At 35.3% G+C, this 21,259-nt stretch overlaps 1 protein-coding gene across 3 annotated transcripts; it reads right to left on the bottom strand.

Moving 5' to 3' along the window:
- Positions 1–209: 209 nt before the first annotated feature.
- Positions 210–21,238, bottom strand: UBLCP1 (ubiquitin like domain containing CTD phosphatase 1). Of its 3 annotated transcripts, none has more exons than XM_077780790.1 (11): positions 21,150–21,238; positions 17,491–17,688; positions 16,629–16,720; positions 16,136–16,221; positions 15,938–16,053; positions 14,614–14,712; positions 12,176–12,213; positions 11,557–11,655; positions 7,895–8,011; positions 3,641–3,768; positions 210–1,303 (listed from the first exon to the last, which is right to left on the bottom strand). In XM_077780790.1, exons 2-11 carry the CDS (start codon positions 17,642–17,644, stop codon positions 1,276–1,278), a joined length of 957 nt encoding a protein of 318 aa, XP_077636916.1. In that variant the 5' UTR covers positions 17,645–17,688; positions 21,150–21,238; the 3' UTR covers positions 210–1,275. The 3 variants fall into 3 exon arrangements, with proteins under 3 accessions (XP_077636916.1, XP_077636917.1, XP_077636918.1); XM_077780791.1 differs by lacking the exon at positions 21,150–21,238 and adding an exon at positions 20,906–21,139; XM_077780792.1 differs by lacking the exon at positions 210–1,303 and having other exon boundaries at positions 3,637–3,768.
- Between the last annotated feature and the right edge of the window lie 21 nt (positions 21,239–21,259).

Raw genomic sequence — 21,259 nt, 5'->3', positions numbered from 1 at the left:
CCCTGAATACAGGGTACTTACTAGAATTAAGTAACGTAACATATCTAATTAGCTGCTAAAACCAATTCTGAATGCATGAATAGTGATATACACACTTATAAACCATACATGTTTAGTTTTTTTCTGAAAGGTCCTTGCCTGAACCTAATGTTTCATTTTGTGATTCCAGAAAGAGGCGAAATATTTGGGGTAGTAAAGACCAAAACCAATGTTTTAAGAAAAAGTATTTATTATTTACACCACTGAAATAGTCCCGTAAGAACAATATACACCATGTTTATTTGAAAGGACCAGATTCCTTTCAAATACAAGAACTGTATAAAGCAATACTGTCAACACAAACAGTGGTCACATTATATATCTGCGGGCTTAAGCATTGCAAATAATTTTTTTTTAACCTTATGGCTAAATATTTTCACTGAAACATAGTGTTTGCACTTAAGACAATATAGAGCTGGAACAGAACAAAAACTTTTTGTTCATGCTTTTTAGGGCTGAGCCAGTGACATGTCCACTTAAAAATGTATTGCCTTTAATTGCTTTTATGACAACGGTTTTAGGCAGAAGTGCCTTTACTTAGCCACCAAAAAAAGGAAGATTTTTGTTCTTTAGTTTTACTCTTCAGTCTTATGTTTCCTATTTCTCATACTATGAGACATACTTGTATCACAGCTGACGTTTTCCAGTTTTACTCAAAGAACACAGACACACATACAGACCAAACTGAGACAGATCAAAATGTAGAGATGTAAATAGTGCACAGGAAGAAGAGAAATTGTGTCTACAACAAAGGAATAAAAAAACTCTTGGTATTTTTAAGCATACCAAACTAGGTTCCTTAAGCAAAAACTTTTTTTGGGGGGAGTTTTAAAGGGAAAAGCAGTAGCTTCAAGATGGGTTTGGTCTTAGATTTAGTCAAACAACACAGTGAGACAAAAACACAAGACATAACTGGTTTCCAAGCCACAAAATGACACCGTTGAGAATACATTTTTGTACATTTTGTGTGTGTGTGGGGGGGGGGGGAACTCAGTACTCAATGCCGGAGAAAATATTTTTCAAGAGTAACAGTATATTCATATAGGAGAAAAGGATTTTTTAAGCGTATTGCTATGATCTTCAAAAAATATAAAATTAAATTTACAAAACTGGAAGACCAAGTATAAGCAGTCTGATATTCGCTGCAGTGTCCAGCACTATTATAATGATTTCTAGCAGAAAAGCAAGAAGTTCGTGATCTCAAGTATCCTCGGTAACTGCCCATGTAACTTGTAACTACTGTCCTTGCTTCTTTGACAGATACCTGCAAGAAATAAAATAAATATGTCTAAGCTGTATCATGATAAATTCACAGTAACGATCTAACTCTCCTCCCAAAGGAAACAGATTTTAATAACAAAACATTTCCAGATGTTAATGTTAATGTAATAACTAATACCTATTACTGACTGTTTATGTGCCAACCACTGGTTTTTTGTTTTTGTTTTTTTGAGAGAGAGAGAAACAATGAGCAGGGAAGAGACAGAGAGAGAGAGGGAGAGAGAATCCCAAGCAAGCTCCAGCTGTCAGCTCAGAGCCTGACTCAGAGCTTGATCCCATGAACCATGAGATCATGACCTGAGGCAAAATCAAGAGGCGGACACTTAACCCACTGAGCCACCTACGTGCCCTTCCCCCCCACTGTTTTAAGTACAGGTATTAATTCATTTAGTCCTCACAACAGCTCTATGAAGAGCTTTCTTTTATCTTCTTAATGTTTGTTTTGAGAGACAGAGAGAGAGGAAGCACAAGCAGGGGAGGGGCAGAGAGAAAGGGAGAGAATACCACACAGGTTCTGCACTGTTAGTACAGAGCCCAATGCAGGGCTCGAACGCACGCACAATGAGATCACGACCTGAGCCAAAACCAAGTGTTGGACACTTAACTGAACCACCCAGGAACACAGGAATAGCTTTCTTTTAGAATTATTCTTATTTCACAGGCATGAAGAGGGTACGCAATTTACCCAAGTTCAATGAGCTAGAAAGTGGCAGAGCTCAGACTCAAAACAAGGTTCTGGAGACTGCAATCTCTCCCTTCATACTGCCTGACTTCCTAATGTGAAAGTGATGTATTAACTAATATTGCAATTTCCACAAAAAATTTCTCATTCATTTAAAGACTTTTTTTTCATGGGTAATGACTATGGGCCACAGATGCTATAAGACTCTGATCAAGAGTGTAAAGATGCAAAGATGTTAATAATAAGTAATTAATTTTTCCTCATATTATTTTATAGGAATCTACCACTAAATTCAAATTTTTACCTATATTTCTCAAATATATAAATTACTATATTCAGTAGTATGGGGTGGGAAAGAGTTCTTAAAATCAGAAGACCTGGACAACTTTTTGTTTTTGTTTTTTTAGCTCTTTGTTTATTTTTGAGAGGGAGAGGGAGAAGGGGAGGGAGGGAGGGGCAGAGAGGGCAGGAGAGAGACGGCCCGAAGTGGGCTCTGTACTGCAGCAGCAAGCCTGTTGTGAGGCGCAGACTCATGAACCATGAGATCATGACCTGAGCTGAAGTCAGACACCTAACTAACTGAGACACGCACGTGACCCAAGAAAAGTTTTAATGGTGCAAAACTTGCTCACTTTGTAGCATTTACTATCTCTATTCTTTAGTTACATCATCTGTAATTTGGAGATGAGGATAAAATTGCCTGCTTTGTCTTCCTAATAGGATTATGAATGAGAATCATCTAATAAAAAGCTATATGTCAGCATGGAGTCCAAGGCAGGGCTAAAACCCATGGACCATGAGATCATGACCTGAGCCAAATCCACGAGTTGGATACAACTAACTGAGCCACCCAGGTACCCCAGAAGAGCTTTCTTTTAGAATTTATTCCTAATTACCCTATTTTAGCCTAATTGTTGCTATTACCTGAGCAGTTTCTTTTGTTGCTGTATTAATGCAATCAGATCTTTAAATGATCTAATTCCAAAAAATTACTTACAGTACATTATAATCCTGTCCACTTCTCCAGAAGTTTTCCCTGCTTCAAAATCTTGATGTTTAAATGCAGTCTAAATGTAGATTTGTGCAAATGTTTGTGCTTAGAAGAAAGGCTAGAAGACTACTACACATCAAGATGGTAACTATGGTTCTCTTTGGAAAAGAAAATCATTATGTAATTGTTTTTCTACTGGATTAAAGTTTTCAAATTTTTCTGCTATACAAGAGAGGTTACTTGTAGAGTGATTTTTAACAAAAAAAAATTTTTTTAATGTGTTTTATTTTATCCTGACTTTATTTTACATATAAGAACAGGGGACTACATTCTGTATGACTCATAAAAGGGTGACCTATCTAGTGTCACAGGGAAATTTACAAGTAGCATCACAAATGCGTATCAGTCTCAAATCCTCTCTCCTAGAAAGGATTAAAAATCCTAAGAGATGAGAGTTTATGAACAAGTTAGAGGTTAAGATGAAAAAAAAATACTTTCAAGGGAGATATCACTCACTGGATTAGAAAATAGTTTTAGAATTCACACACTTCAAATAAAAATTCAGAATTATGTGTATGCCATGGACACCGGATAGTTTTTTCATTCATTAATGCAAGGAGGAAATGGGATGAGCAATTAGCACTTACCTTTCCCAATATTTGTGATTTAGGTCCAAAAAGTCATCTAATTTTGCTATTTCCTTGAGGTACTGAGTTAATTTTAAAAGTTCCTTGTCTTTATCTCGATTTAGGTGTGCTTTCATAAAAGGTCTTATCTGTTAAGAAACAAACATCCAATACTTTACATTGCAGTAAGGAAACTAGCGCATCTACACTATCCTCTCATTCGGATTCAGTTAATGAGATTAAAATATGACTAAAGGTGTCGGTACTGAAAAGGACTTTTGCACTATCTCAGTGCAATAAATTGACAGTCATGCTATAATGTTCCTAATGCAGTTAAGAGCTCTTCCACCTCATTCACCTTACTTTACGTTTTCAGTCTGAACCTGACTGACAGCACCAGCTCTCTTGTAGCACTTGAACAGCTTCTCTACTTTGCAAAACTGTACACTTTTGCCTCTTCTATCAATCCAGCTGCTTCTAACCAATTAAATAACTTAATTCATGCCACCTAATTTATGTTAATCCAAATACAAGCTTGATCTAACAGGGGAGTGAAATAAATTTTAACAATGATGATTTTCATTTCAGTGTTTTTGCTATAAAATTTTATATAGCTATTATACATTTATATAACATGTTTTCTCTTATTTTATCACAAATATTTTTATTATTAAAGTATCTATGAAAATATTTTAACTACACAAGAGTTTTCCCATAAAAAGTCATACTTTCCAGATTTTTAAGGTTGGTATATTTTATGATGAAAAGCATTCATTTCAAAAGCATAAAAGTCAGGATGGCAGATAGGGTAGAGAATTGTAATTAGTAAGAGATATTAATACCTTGGCTTGGTGGTAATTACATGTGTTATCTTTATATCTATTTGTTAAATTATAAATTTTATGCACTTTTCTTTGTCACAGTTCCAATAAAGGGTTTTGTCTTTTTAGACATCAACTCAAGTATCTTTATAAAACCCAAGACAACCTTTCAAAAATTTTTAATTAAATTTGATGAAATGGTACGTCTGAGATTTGCTTTAATTACAGAGAGGGAAGTAGGCTGGGTACAGAGCAAACATAATCATCTATGAATTAATAAGTTGTTTAAACTGAACGATGCAAACACAGAAGTTCCTTATATAATTCTATATAGTTCTATTTATATTTGGATTTTTCCATTTTATAAAAAATAGTTTTTAAAAATCATATTCCTAAAACACACATATAAGGAGAACTAAATAAATCATACTTAGTAAAGTATTAATATATCCTTATCATGATTTGGAGAAAATGTAAACTGCTTATCAGTTATTAATTTTACTTAGTAAACTGAGAAACAGATGACATTTACTTGTCACCTGTTAAATACAATGAACCCAAAGAATACCCTATCAAGAATAGGAAAGGTTTTAAATATTTTTTTATATATATTCCTATCTTCTGTTATTGGAAAGACAGAACATCAGCTTGAAATGGACAGAAGAAAATTTTTCTGTATGTTCTACTTGCATCAGAACAGCTTGGTGTTAGGACCCCCATCAGTCAGCTAGGCTTCTACAACTTTAAGGGCACCAAAAAGAGCTGTCCTAGTGAGTCTGCACAGAAGCAAGCAGTTGTAGGAGATTCTGCTTCCAAACAGGTAGAGTGGGCAGTGCTGTCTCACAGCAGCAGCAATGCACGTGGGAGATCAAGAAGATTCTCTTCAAGAACCAGACCTTGCTTAAGCCTTGGGGCTGGGAGTAAAGAGGCAGGATATAATGATGTGGTGAAATGAATTTCTACATAATCTTGGGCAATATTAAAATCTTTCAAAGTATTCCTTCATTCCAATAAAAAAAGACAACATGCTAACTTTTAATCTATTAATATACAATGTGCCAATGTGATTTCTACTTTAAAGTAGGAAGGGATTTCAACTAAAAGAGAAAGTACAGTTTCTGTGGCTGGTAAAGATTTACCAAGGTCCTGCTAAGTTACCTTTACTTTGTAAACATTTGGTCTTAAGCACTATTAAATAACAAAGCTAAAATACTCCTATGACTCTGGATCTAACAGTTAAAGTAGTAAAGTGGAAAAAAGTCCATTATTCACCTAACTTCACTTGTTCTAGCATAATCACTTATTATTGTACCACTGCTCAAAAATGATCTCACTAGCAGGACAGGCAACATGTGTGACGATTGTAGTCTCAAACCAAAGAAACATTTTTAGGAACTTAACATGGTCTAGATTACCAGCCTTCTCTTATATCATTTCCTTGTGTAAATAACAATCTAAGTTTTCAGAGTACTGATTTATCCAGGACTAAAACTCAAGTTTTGTTTAGTTCAGTAATGTACTTATTCCTAATTCACCATGGCTTCTATATTCCACATTAAACCTTAAGATTGGCAAGCTTATAGTATTAGAAGTTTGCTATTTTAAAAATAACCTTTTTTTTGAGACTTCTATCAAGAGCATTAGGAAACCATGACAACAAAACACAGTAAGAATATTTCTCAATTTCAAAATGGCTTCTATGTCAATGTGTAGAGATTGTTAATAATTACCTTCTTAAAAGAAGTTTTCAAAAGGAGACATGTGAGAGATTAGCTGTAGAATGTTTAAAAATACCTCTCCTGAATTAAAATTTGGACAGATTGGAGGCTTTTAAATTTTTAGGAATTCTTTCAGTGATTCTACAGAGTACCTAGTTTAAAATAATAATAATAATAATCTTGCTTTAAAGTAACATGAATAACTAAGTGTGTATATCATCTTTGCGTTCAGAGAGAAGCTGGGCCCAAATGTGGGCTGGGAAAATAAAGTTTCTTCTAAACACACATAAAACTAAGGATTATGTTTGTTTGTTTGTTTTAAGATAAAGCTTTCCTCAAAAATCACTCCTTGAACATCATGATTTCACTTCCTTTCCTGAGCAGGTATCAACCACTAATTTCATTTGGTTTAGATCAAATGAATCTTTACTCCAGAATTTATTTCTGTACAACACTTGAGAAAAACACTTCTCCCAAAGCCTCAAACAGATACCATTTTTAAAGAGGAACATAACCACCAATCTACCTCAAGTACTACTAGCATTTTTAATTGCTACAACTCACTACTGAGATCAGCATTCTGTCTCCAAACTGTCCTCAAACACTGAAGACTACACCCACAGTCTGTAAGGAAAGCTTCAAAAATGTACTCTCTTCAAATTTTTCTCTACTAAAGTTATCAAGAACCTGGGGCGCCTGGGTGGCTCAGTTGGTTGGGCGTCCGACTTCAGCTCAGGTCATGATCTCACGGTTCGTGGGTTCGAGTCCCGTGTCGGGCTCTGTGCTGACAGCTCAGAGCCTGGAGCCTGCTTTGGATTCTCTGTCTTCCCCTCTCTCTGTCCCTCCCCCACTCATCCTCTGTTTCTCTGTCTCAATAATAAATAAACATTAAAAAATTAAAAAAATAAAATAAATAAAGTTATCAAGAACCCAACTTGTGGAAAAGTTCAGGACTGAGAATTGAAATATCTTAGGGTCAGTATTGCCATTTCAGATTGAGATTCCGCTTGCATTAGTATCATACTATAGAGCTATCTTTTCCACTTTCATATTATATTAACATACGGGCAACGATAGATACCAGAAATGTAAAGTTTCAAATTTTCCTCTTACCAATTTTATGCTGCCACCAGGATTAAATGTTACCCATCATGTCTATACAAGACTGCATAGGACTTCATGCTAAGATCACTGGAATCAAGTCACTTAGATTCTAACTCAAATTCTGTCATTCACCAGTTACATACATGATTTTGGGCAAGTTACAGATTTTCTGATCCTCAGATTGTTTATATAAAGTTAAGAAGGCAGACAAAATGACAGAGATTCCTAGCTCTGGCGTTTTATAACTCCAGGATCTCTACTTTCCCTGTATGAATTTTCAAAACCCTTAGTTTCAGTTTAAACAGGAAAAAATAAACTTTTACTGCCAGCTTTCCAGTTAACCAGAACATCAGAAATTCTAAGATTTGTATCGCTAATAAAATGATGCTAAAAGTCAACAACAGCCCACGTTGCTCCACACAGCTCATTAAAAACACCTAGATGAATTGGCAAACCAAGATACCAATGTGGGAGACAGAATGTTGAACTGTGTATGAACTTTTCTAACTATGTAAGCTTTCTTGTCTGTGACCATAATACAAGACTTCCGAAAATCTATGAAATTCAACAGTGATGAAGTTCTACCACAAATTCCAGATTACGTAAGCATAGCAAGTAAAATTATGTCTTACCTTTAATCCATTCTGTGGGTTCATTAGAAAATTTCTTCCAATGTCATCAAACATAATGGTGTTTTTTTTGCTGTAAAACTCCGAAAACTTTCCCCATATAACACCAAGAGGCTTTACCTTAGAATAAAAGTTTAGATTTAACTCAATTTTATGAACAGTTCATCCTTTCTTAAAAGCAGAGATACCCTCAAAATGCCCTGCAGAACTGCGTCAGAGTGCTCCTTTCTTCCTGTAGGACACGGATGGCTGGCTGTGTGAACAGATCCAGCTGAGATACAACACATTTTAAAACACAATGGATCTCACAATGTTAACATCTGAAAGGTCTGTTCATGTCTACCTGATTAAACTCACTATAAGACTTTCTGTAATTTTAACGTGAAGTTTGGAAGTCAAAGGAGGAGTAATTATTTAAAAAGAATACAAAGTGGTTAATTGTCTACTGAGTAGTCACATGACTTACTGAGCTAATACATTCCCCTCAGAGCCTAAGTGTCAAATGGGGTCTTTTTTCAAAATTAGAAAACCTTAATAACAAACAATGTACCTGGTTCTATTATTAATTCAGAACTTAAATACTCCGTAGAGGAAAGAAAATTGATTCAGCCTTTAATTTAGTGGCACAGGAGCACAACTTCTAGGACAACTGGTTAACTTCAAAAGCACTATAATTTGTAATCTCTTGCTTTTATTTCTGAGTTTTTTTTTTTTTTTTTCTTAGAGAAAGACAGAAAAAGAGCACATGAGTGGGGGAGAGGGGCAGAGGGAGAGAGATCATCTTAAGCAGGTTTTACGCTCAGCACGGAACCTGACATGAGGCTTGATCCTACAATTCTGGGATCATGACCTAAGCCAAAATCAAGAGCCAAATGCTCAAGCGACTGAACCACCCAAGCATCCCTCGGTCTGAGTTCTTTCGTTTTTTTTTTTTAAAGTTTATTTATTTATTTTGAGAGAGACAGAGACAGCGTGAGTAGGGGAGGGGCAGAGAGAGCAGGATAGAGAAAGAATCCCAAGCAGGTTCTGCCATGTGAGCGGGGAGCCCAATGCTGGGCTCAAACTCAAAAAACGTGAGATCATGACCTGAGCCGAAACCAAGAGTCAGATGCTTAACCAACTGAGCCCCTAGTTCTGAGTTCTTAAAATAAGTCTTCAAAAAGATAATTCCTTATACATTCCTATCTGTTGGTACTTGCATAAATTCTCTATAAGACTACACAATAACAGTAGGAAGAAAAGACTAAGTGGCTAAAGGGCCAGGTGGGAGGAGGACTTTTCATTACATACTTATTTTTTTAGTTTTAAATCATATGAATTTATTTTGCACATTCAGAAAATTTTTTAAATAAACTATTTTTTACAAGTTTTTTTGAAGACAGGAGTCTCATTTATGGTAACATGAGATTCTATGATAATAATTATAATTATATGAGATTAAATGGTAATAAATAGATGACAAAAGTTGTCATTTAATAATATTTTTTCTCTTTCTAGAACATATTTTAATATGGAGAAAGCCTTTATTCTTCTAGTGTCTTAACTACTGCAAAGAATGTTCTTATACTTTATTATTTAAAATACTTTAATTTTAAATAATTTTTAAAATTAAAAATTAATTTTTACTACTTGTTTACTATTGAAACAAACTCCCCAAATACTTCAAGACAAAGATGCAACTGACCCAATAAGCCAGATTCTTCATATTCTTGGCTAACAAAAGCCTCAAGAGGACCAGAGCTTTAGTTGATGACACCCAAGGTTAGAATCCTGCATCCTCTTAAATACTGCTGTTACATTCTAATTACGTCATGTGCACTCTGTTCCCGAAAACATGGGACTATTTATTCTCAATTAGAGAGATAATACTGCTGATAGGAAAAAACTGTGAAAACACAGAAAAGCACACTGGAACATTTAAAATCATCTGCAATCCTATCATTGCCAAGAATAATAATTAGCTATTCTGACAATACTGTATTTATATTTACCTCCAGTCTTTTTTATAAACTTCAACAGCTTTTGAGTTCACAGATGTTTTGTTAAGGGAAAACCTGAACAGAATAAAGGTTAAAAACTATTTCTAACAGTCTGCAAATACTGTCCTCTAAAGTACTTCTTTCACTTTAATGATGTATCATGAAAAATTTTTCATTCACTAAATATTCTATTACATCATTCCATTACATGGATGAACAAAAATTTTTATATCCAATTCCCTACTATTGGATATTGAGGATTTATTAACTTCTTCTTGAAGTATAATTAATGTAAAATGTTTTATTAGTTTCAAATGTACAACGCAGTGATTCAATAACTCTACACATAACTTAGTGATCAAGACGGTGCAATCACCATCTATCACCATACAACGTTATTACAACATTATTGACTATATTCCCTATGCTGTACTTTTCATCTCTATGACGTATTTATTTCATAACTGGAAGTTTGTACCTTTTAATCTCCTTCATCTATTTTACCCATCTCCTCACCTACCTCCCTTCTGGCAACAACCAGGTTTATTTTTATTTCTCTAATTTTTCACTATTATAAACACTACTATGTTTAACACTTCCCAAACTATTTTTAGTGTTTACATTTTCTAAATGTACTACTTTAGTACGTAATAATGTTTTTCCCTTGATGTATGAAGTATTTCCTTTACTGAATAAATCTCCATGCACTTAAATAAATCTATGTATGATTTCAATACAGTCCCCACTAGGCTTTCCAAACTAGATTGCTAACAGTTCTCCCCAATTCCTACTAGTTCGTGACCATGTCTCCTCATCTCCAACAGTGCCTTCCACAATACATTCTAGTAGTTGTTCAATAACAGGACTGGTTACTTGATAAGTAAACAAAGAACTCTAATCTTTTTAGCCCAACCTTTTTCTCTGACAGTTCTTGTTGCTGCTCTTCTCTAGGACTACAGATACATCATACCAAAGTACATGCATTATGGTATCCGTTTTTACTTATCACGTTTTACATAAGGCAGGGAGAGTATGTTTTGCTTTGCTTCTAGTATCTTCCTTGATGACACCTACTCTGTTTTTAGCAACACTGTGCTGCCATCATCATGGGATAATTATCCATGACCTTTCCTGACACTCCTGACTCAAGATCCTTAATTCTATCATTAAAATTCCAATCTATTAACCCTACATGCATCTTTCCATGTGAAACTCAACTGACACTTTTCTATCTTTTCAGAGTACTTCTCAACTCTTTCTGTAGTTTATTCCATCAATATAAATACAAAAAGTACACTAGAGTGGCGCCTGGCTGGCTCAGTCAATACAGCACACAACTCTTCATCTCAGGTTCTGAGTTCAAGCCCAAAGTTGGGTGTAGATATTACTTAAAAAGATAAAATCTTTTTTAAAAAAAAGGTACACTAGGAAAAAAAGTCTTTAAACAGAAATAAGATGATATTTTTTAAGTTTATTTGAGAGAGAAATAGAGCATGCATGTGTGAGAGCATGAGAGGGACAGAGAGAGAGGAAGAGGATCCCAAGCAGGCTCCACACTTTCAGTGGGAAGCCCAATGTGGGGCTTGAACTCCCGAATCCTGGGATCATGACCTGAGTCAAAACCAAGAGTCAGTCTATCAACCGACTGAGCCACCCAGGTACCCCAGAAGTAAAATGATTTCTTACATCTATTAATCCTCTCCTTGGAGTATGCACTGTTATCATAGCAGCACTGTCCAACATGAAGGTAATCTTATAATTTGCATTTGTGCTCACTCCCAGCTCCTATAAATACAAATATTCATGTAGTTAAAACATAATAACATGAAAAATTCCAGGCTTTCTAAATACTCCAGCTACAATTTCCCACAATGCCAACTTTCTAACCTACTGGCCACCACACCTTTCTCAACAACTAGCAAGTTTTTTAGTTTCATTTTACTAAGTCACTAAATGGTAGTCCAAAGAAAATAAACTAGGAACAGATTACATCCCATTTTATATTTTTTTATATTTCAGAAGGACATTGTTTCTTTAATTATTACATACCATGGCAAAAGAAGGGGGAAAAAAGGCATTGTAAATGGGGGGAAAATGAGGGGAGCTGTGCTGTACTTTTTTTGAAAAAGCCTTAATTATTCAATACAATCCACTATTAAACAGATTTTAAACACACTTCTATTCCTGATAATGGCATGTTTATCTACTAAACGCCCTTTGATGAGATGAAATCAATTCAACTTCTAACTTCTAAAAAGACAAATGCAATTTCAAAACATTCTTAAATGGATTGTCTAAAACTTACTTTCATTTTAGCTTCAATCCACTTCATATTTGTTGCAGCTAAAATATGAAGAATGATAACACAACACAAATGAAAAGCTTGGACTTCATTTGAGAATTTTTTCTTCTGTTTAAATAAGGTTTTTAAGCAATAGTAAAAGTTCAAATACATCACAAATAATAATTCCTAACGTATTTGTGGTAATTTTAAGTATTTATAAAGATAAATTTATTTTTAGTGTGTCAACACAAAATAGAATTTTAACAACTTTTATCTAAAAGATACAGGTAACCAATGTTCCAAAGAATTCTGAATTTAGGTAATTTATAAAGTAAGACCTAAACCTTTTTTAAAAAACAGCCCTAATACTATTTTCTTATTAATGCAAACTTAAATATATGATGCCTGGATCTTCAATCTACTTCCACATTCCCACTGCCATGCAATTCATTAGTATAGATGTCAATACAAGCATATCAATGTTATGTGCCAAAAGTTGATGCCAAAAGTGACTGTTAAGTTCTATGAAAATTAACATTTTGCCAGCCTCAGGAAACTTAGTGCTTATTCAGTCTAGGAGCTTTTAACATGAGTCTGAGACAACTAAATTCATAAATTTAATCTATGTATCTGCTCATTATCAGACACCAACCAGTTTTAAGATCACTGATATTAAAATTCAACCCTCAGTTTTATATGTCCTTCTGGTCCCAAGTTAACTGGACTAAACTACATTTTAAACATTTTACTAAGTAAAATGATATTTTTTAAGTTTATTTGAGAGAGAAATAGAGCAGGCATGCGTGCAAGCATGAGAGGGGCAGAGAAAGAGGGAGAGAAACATTTTACTAAATAAAATGTTTAAAAAGGAAAAGGAGTTTAATATGTATTTTTTAAAAGCAAAGAGGTACCCAAGCTTTCAAAATAAAAAGCTCTGCACACATACGCAAAAACAGAAAGAATCACCTTACACACAAAACTCGTCAGTTGAACTAAAATTTTAAGAGACTGATGTATCTACAATGACAACAATCACAAGACAGGAAAAAACATTTTTTTTTTTAAATTCAGTATCTATTTTGGGTCTATAATTCCCAAATAAAAAACAAAAATATTCATAGCTATTAAAAGGGTTTCCAATTAAGTAACTACTATATGTTAGACATGATACTAGTTGATATACTGATACTTTTATTCTTGCAACTACCCTGTAATATAGGTTTCCTTTCTTCATTTCTCAGATGAGGAACTTAAGGCTCAGAGAGATGAACTGACCTGCCTAGTGTCACAAAGTAAGAACCAAGTCAGAATTAAAACTCTATTTAGCTCTAAAGTAAAGTGCCTTTTTCAACATATGGCCATAAAAATATCATAATTTATAAAAATAACTTATTTTAAACATATGACAGTAAAAAGTCCTCAAAATCCTAGGTCTAATATAGAGGAAACTTTGTCATCTCAAATGTCATCTCAGATGTCAGTTGAACAACAATTTGTTCCCAGGGAGCTCTCTTCCCTGTACATCATAAATCAAGAAACTATGTATTTAACTATGTATTTAATGTTAAAGGCTATGAAGTCATTTTAACACTGAACAATGGAGATACCGTGATTAAAAAGGAAAAGTATAAAGGAAATTTAGAGACTGAAGTAAAAACTAGGTGGTCACTCATCAAAAACCCAGTACAATTAAATGCAGCATCTTTAACTGATGAGGTTTTATTTAATTCACAATCAGGATAGGATTTTTTCTGCCTAAGGCTTGCCAAGAGGCAACATTAAATTTTTGAGGGGAGGGAAGATATGAATCAATATACTGCTTCCCTTAGCAATAAAGTCTTGCTACCAAAAAATGTCCATTGAACTAGACAGTGTGCTCACTAATGTAATAAATTTACTTTTCAGAGCAAACTGATCTTATAATGACCTGTGAGTTCCTGGAATGGGCCACCAACCACAATTTAAGTAATACTGCTTTAGTCCATTTATTAATTTCCGTTAAGTAAATTCATATTCCTTTATTTCTGAAGAACATCACTGTGATTTTTTTTATACGTCTTTTTCCAAGTTTTTCCTGAAATTGGAGTGATAATGGAGGAAGCAACAATATCCTGAAGCATCAAAGATTCCACAGTAAAGATCAGAAAGAAAAGTTCTCAGCAAGGTGAGGTCTTACGGAAATAAGATCATTTTTATTCTGACAGCATCATCTACTCTCTTCCTACATTTAACTATTTTAGTGGTAATGGTAAAGATATGTGTAAGTTTATACTGTGTTGCAAGAAAGCTAAATATGCTTCATCAGAAATTTGCTAAAACAAATGAAAAATGTATCATATTTAACAACAGGTCATGTTAAGTCACATTTTATAAAGTAGAATAATTTATAGAACGACATTAGGAATCTAAACAAAAAATATAGCTTACACCATGGAATCTAAATAAAAAATATAGCTTACACCAAATAACAATGTCATAATCCTCATATGCAGATGTGAGGAATTCGTGAAGATATGGCCGCATTAATTCTACTCCAGTCTCTGCACAAGACCTGTGGTCTATAAGAAAATCAGTCATTGATGATTATTAGTTTGTTATCGTGGATAAGTACATGATAGCAACAAAACTTAAAAAGTGTAATATAAACATTCAGATGCAAACCACATAAGACTGAATTACATTGCTTGATAAACAGAGGTCTTTCAAAGCACATAATTTAACAACTTACAATCTAATTTTAATTAATCAACTTTAATTTTGAAGAGCAATACCCAGAATTCAAGCTTATACAATAAACTGTGAATTTACTTTTCACGTAGTCTCTAAAATATAGGTGTTATTTCGTGACACGAAAAGCAAACTAGAGTCACTTATACTTACTTTTAGCCATTTACCTTCCAGACAGAATCACATTTCACCAAAATGACAGGCCCAATTAACTTAATAATCAAATTTTAAAATAAGTATACATTAACCTATGACCTGTACTTAAAGTTTAGGATGAGAGCTAAATAAATTCATGCCATATCAGGAGCTAACTCATCACTTCTTAGCAATGTTAGAGGATGAGACAAACATCTTTCCTTCTTTTTTTAATGTTTGTTTATTTTTGAGAAAGAGAGAAAGACAGTGGGAGTGGGGAAGTGGCAGGGAGAGAGAGACACAGAATCTGAAGCAGGCTCCAGGCTTTGAGCTGTCAGCACAGAACCCGATGCAGGGCTCAAACCCACGAACCGTGAGATGATGACCTGAGCTGAAGTTGGACACTTAACGACTGAGCCATCCAGGCACCCCACATCTTTCTTTTTTTTTGACATGAAAGTTTTTAATTCAAGAATCTGCCCTGAACATAATTAAATGAAAAACTAGGGATAAAATATCAAAAGTAATTTTTAAATAATCCTCATAAAAATTAAAACATTAATCAATAGGGAATGACTTGGTTAAATTACGATGCATCCATAAACTACAGTACTGTGTGACCAAAAACTACATATACTTAATTCACAATGAATATATTGAATGACTGAGATATTTAATATATCATCAAGTAAAAGTAAAAAGGATATACATACAAACACAACCTGGAAGATACACATCTAAATATGAGAATAGTTATCTTTGGGTTTGGGGGTTACAAATAACATTTTCCACAATGAATGGTTTACTTTTTATAATAAGAAAAGTTTTCAAATATTTCATTCTGGAAGAAAAAAAATAAAAGGGGGAAAAAAAGAGTTGTTATGGGTAACAGAAGATGAAGCACAGTTTTAGCTGACTTACCAAATAACGTATAATCAACATCTAGCACCAAAAGCTTTTTCCCTTCCCTGGGAGGATTCAAAATCTCCACTTTGTACTCTTTTACCCTGCGAGAAATTTTCAATAGGTTTTCTTCCCTATTAGAAAAATAAAATCAGATGAAACATTCACCTTTTTTCACATTAAAACCTATTTCCTTTGATAGTGAAAAGTACTTACCTATTTTCTACTTCAACTACTTCATCTTCAATATCAAAATCATTGACAACATCATCATTGTCTGGAGGTGGCCCTAAGACATCTTCCTATTAAGATGAAAAATAGTTTTGTTTTACCAGATTATCTTTAATGTAACAAGTGCATGCATAGCATAAAAAGCAAATAAAAAAATACAATCTGAGTTCAAGAATCTTTCAAACACAGACTGTGAGAAAATTTCCACATTTTATACTTCATTATATATGTTCACTGGGCAGATTTACCATGTTAAATTTGACCATTTGCACTACTACTACACTTATGGCTAACTATATACTAACAAGTTCCCTGGTATTTGTTTTCTGCTGAGTTAAGACCACATACACTGGGAAGCTTTTATTTTTCACTGACTGTTAAATTGACAATTTTACCACAATTAAAACTATGATACAACAGTGTAATATAAATCATAATATCTTCAAAGGGACAAATGGTAACAAAAGTAAACATTTACCAAGCTCTCCTCACGAGTTCCCATCATCATGATTTTAGTATTTGGTTTCAGTTTGAGAGCTCCAAGCTTAACATCATTTTCTGCAGGTTTGCCTACAATACAAGCAAATGACTGTTTTCTCACTAAAGTTCAAGTGCTGGTTTCACTATCCCATTATATAAAACCCTAACATTAAAAGGATTGGTACAGATTCCACAGCAGTTTCTTTTTTCTTAAATTAACAAACTGTCACTGCTGAATTAGCAATGTCTACCACACTAAGAAGTAACAACTAATACAAGGTTTGTTTCTTCCCCAACTCCATCTCAGAGGAACACTTTCATTCAATTAGCTAAATGAAATAAGTTCATGTTTTATTTTGTTGTTCAAAATGAAGATGTTTTCCAAAAGGTCTTGAACATTGAGCACCTAAGATAAAACTAAAGATTTACTGCTACCCAAAATTCACCCTTCCAAACACAAACACCACGAAAGTCCCTTTCAGGCTGCGTATGAACAATGCCTATAATTTTTAATTATTTCTGAAGCAGAAAAGATGATTTAAAGAGAGTAGAACCAAGCTGTAATGAAAAAGCTGCGCTAGAACAAAGCTGTCAGAAATTTACACTGTTTTACCTGAGGCTTCTGTGCCAAAGGTTTAACAAGCAAGCACCAACTGTCAGAGGAATCAAAAGTAATCTTAATAGTGATGGTATTTTCAAGTAACTTTTAATATTTTCACTTTTACTATAAACTAATTTTAGGAATATCCTTATCAAAGAAATCTCTAAGTGGAAGGATTTACTAAAGAAAAAAGACAATAGCCAATATAAAAAATCATAAACATCTTAATACAAGAAGTTTAAAGTGAAGAGAGAATTACCTTTAACTTTAAGTCCAAGTAATTTTTGGCGTTCTGGTAGCACTCCTGTGAGGGTCTTAAGAAATTGCTTGAGATCTAGCACAGTATCGTCTTCTGAAAGTGTGGTCACTGAATATTCCTGTCCACCCCATTTTACGATGATAGGGAGAGCCATCCTTGAAACATATGATCAAGCAGCTTTTGCTCAGAAGAGGATACCTAAAAAGAAAGAGATATACAAGTAAATAAGTTAAAATAGATACATCAAAGATATAGCCAAACTTGTAACTAAATTTTAGGAACAATGCAGTTTGAGTCTTACTTTACAACCTAATGGTGGAGAAACAAGATATTCTCCTTAAAGAAATGCTACCAGAACACCAAAAGTTATTAGGATTCAAAGTTAAAATTCCCCTACTTTCCCAATTTTTGGCTTAGAGTTACCACTTTGTAACACTCTATCAGATTCTCCCTGTTCAGTTGTTAAGCTGCAATGATAGGCTACCTATCTCTCCCTGTTTGACCTGGTTTATGCTACAAGATAGTTCTTCCATGATGAACCATTCATATTTATTTAACATTTGAGCCGTGGTACAGTGAGTTGTTAAAAGTGCAAACTCTATAGAGTATCTGGGTGCAGATTCCAGCTTTCCCACTTACTAGCTATTTGACTTTGGGAAGTTACCGGACTGTTAGTGTCTAAGTTTCTTCATCTGTATAGTAAGGCTGATAATACTACCTACTTTGGGGGTTCTTATGAGGGTTAAGCTAATATTTATAAGTCACATAGACCTGGCACATAGTAAGCACTACATAAATTAAGCACTGGCTAAATAAATTTTCTTAAAAACTGGAACTGAAGTATTCTAGGCACTGTGCTAAATAAATAGCAAATAGCCATTATTTGTTTCATATTTAATAAGTTGGGCAGCTTTTATGCAATCTCATTTAACAAGGTTGGTAAGAATTGTCCCTCTTACAATGGAGTGAGAGTTCAGAGACGTTATGTAATCTGCTCATGGGCACATAACTGGGAACATAACAGTTCTGACTATATCTCATGTTTCTTCTCCTATATCACAACTGCCTCTCTTGAAAGATCAATAAATACAAAGCACACAGGCACGGATACGAGCACACAAAATTATACAGTAGCTGCTATTCTCATCACCCATAACATGTAGGTCTCTTCCCTCTTAAAGCTTTCTAACAGTTTTCCCAAGTTCATTTCCCTCACAGGTCAGAGAATAGAATTTCCTAATTTCAAAAGTGTCAGTCTTTACAAATGATATCACTTATTTAATGAAATATTTGATTGCATTCTTTCTGAATTATGACCAACAGGAAGGCGGCAAACTGTGAATCATATGTGAAAACAAGTTAGAAACTTAAATGTCTTCACCAAAAGATAGTACCATGAATTCATTTAATACTTATACTCTTATGTTTACAACCTGCAATACTGAAATTTAAATAAAGTGGGTTAATTTAGGGCAATGTAATACATTTTAGAGATACGTTGCTAACAAATGTTATGATCCTCAATAAAGAGCCAAAGAGACCTTTTGAACTAAACTGAAAGATGGTTTTAAATACTATTTTTTTCTGGGGCGCCTGGGTGGCTTAGTTGGTTAAGCGTCCGACTTTCGCTTAGGTCATGATCTCGCGGTTCGTGGGTTCGAGCCCCGCGTCGGGCTCTGTGCTGACTGCCAGCTCAGAGCCTGGAGCCTGTTTCGGTCTGTGACTCCCTTCTCTCTGACCCTCCCCTGCTCACACTGTCTCTCTCTCTCTCTCTCCTAGAAATAAATAAAACATTTAAAAAATAAATAAATAAATACTATTTTTTTCTGTGAAGGTGGGAACAAAAATGAAAATTTACAAGAGCTAGGAATGCAACCAGCACTAACAGTTTATGTTGTGTGGAGTGAGATCACCTGAGCTCCAGATGAGCCTAGACAAGTCATTTCACCTCAGCATTCTCAAAATGTGGTCTTGGACCAATTGACAGCATGACCCTACTTGGTAACCTGTTAAAAACAACTGGGGTTGCAGAGAAAGGACCTAGCAATTTGTGTTTTAAGAGTCCCTGTCCCAGCCTCCGCCACCCCCCATCATTTCTGAGGCATATGAAAAGTTTGAGAACCAATACTCTAGACTCCTCAACTTTCTCAGCTAAGAAAGAAAATGTGCCGGATGGCACGGGCTCTGTGTGCTTAGTAAACTAGTATGCAATGGTATACATTACCTATACCACTTGTAGGAATTCCAAATTTGCAACTGCTCTAAAGGACCAAGCATAACAAAACAAATACCATTAATATTTTAAATGCATAGTCCTAAAATTACTTTTAATCTAATTTCTTCAATAGTGAGATCATTCACAATGGAACAACACATCGCAAACACATGAGTCATCTTATGTTTTCACATTTAACCTTCTTTCTCACACAATTCTAATACAGGAAAACCTTGGATTGTGAGTAACTTGCTCTGCAAGTGTTCTGTGAGATGGGGAATTTTTCTAATAAATTTTAACTTGATAAATGAGTGACGTCCTGCAATATGAGTAGTACATGACGCTAAATGATCACATGTAAACGATCACATGATGACAACTGACCCAATGGTTCTTCAGATGTGCTTTGATATAGGAGTACTCTGGATTACAAGCATGCTTCGGGAACAAATTATGTTCCCCAAGCAAGGTTTTACTGAACTTTGTATCATGCTAGGCCCTATCAGATTTATAAACCGCAAAAGGATTTGGGGATGGGCTGGGTGGCAATTAAACCCAAACAAGTAAGCAAGGATCAAACCTTTAGGGTGAACCTAGAGTCACAAAGCACTGTTTAGGTTAGCCCTTCTGCCTAACATACTGTACTAACTTGCCTCATCGATTCCAAAATTCCTACCCTAAAATGAGGTAGTTAATATCTACTTAGCAAGAACAGTGTTAAAAGGCATGACAGAACACCCTTGACAGCACTTCGAAAACTGCACAGAGCAAGACAAATGGTGGAGATTATAGAATAAGGACAGCATGCTAAACAACTTAATTCTATCACTTAATCTTCACAATCCTGAACGACTATTGTCTTCATCATAGAAATTTAAAAACTGAAAAATAAAGAAAATGACTTGTCCATGCCCACACAACTAAAATGTGGCAAAGGCGGATTTTTGAAACTAATAGCAGTAGAAGTTAACACCTTGATAATCGAGAGGAGGTTAACTTTTTGACAAGCCTACAGCAGCAGCAACTGCGAGGTAGTGCAGAAGCAGCAGCTGTGGGAAGAGAATGGTAGGGGACAGCATACAAGCACAGTAGACACTCAAAAACCCCGGAGGCCAGGATGCCTTCAACAGGGAGGGCGAGGAGGAGAGATGGACAAACCCCAGGGGAGGGAGGAATCGAGTTCGGGGACGCAAAACCCACTGAGGCACGGAAGCCCACGACACAGGCGAGAAGGCCGGACGGGAGGGCGGCGGCCCCTACGACGAACGGGCCGGGGCCGCAGACTGGGGCAGACGTGGCCCAGGGCGCCCACAAGCATCCTCCAGCCCGCCGGGGCCGACCGTAGCGGAGGCGGCGTCGCGCCAACAGCTGTGCTGCGCCGCGGCCCCTCGGCTTCAACGGCGTTTCGGTGGGCAGCGCACCCAGGTGCCCCGCGTCCCCTCACCTGGAGCGCGGCGGAACCGGCAGCAGTGGACGCAGGAACCGGCCGCGGCGGAACAGAGGGTGACCGGAAGTGAAGTACGGGGACCGGAACCGGCTAACGAACCGGAAGTT

The sequence above is a fragment of the Crocuta crocuta genome, unplaced genomic scaffold, assembly GCF_008692635.1.
Source record: "Crocuta crocuta isolate KB4526 unplaced genomic scaffold, BGI_CrCroc_1.0 scaffold343, whole genome shotgun sequence".
NCBI lineage: Eukaryota > Metazoa > Chordata > Mammalia > Carnivora > Hyaenidae > Crocuta > Crocuta crocuta.
The sequence above is the reverse complement of the archived record's forward strand: the minus strand, read 5'-3'. Positions and strand labels throughout refer to the sequence as shown.

Bases quoted from the DNA above. Each gene is read 5' to 3' on its own strand.
- UBLCP1 (XM_077780790.1), bottom strand. From the start codon at position 17,644: ATGGCTCTCCCTATCATCGTAAAATGGGGTGGACAGGAATATTCAGTG. The intron at 16,222-16,628 runs GTAAATGTTTAC...TCATCTTAATAG, and splicing joins GAACTCGTGAGGAGAGCTTG to GAAGATGTCTTAGGGCCACC. The intron at 1,304-3,640 runs GTAAGTGCTAAT...TATTTCTTGCAG, and splicing joins AATCACAAATATTGGGAAAG to GTATCTGTCAAAGAAGCAAG.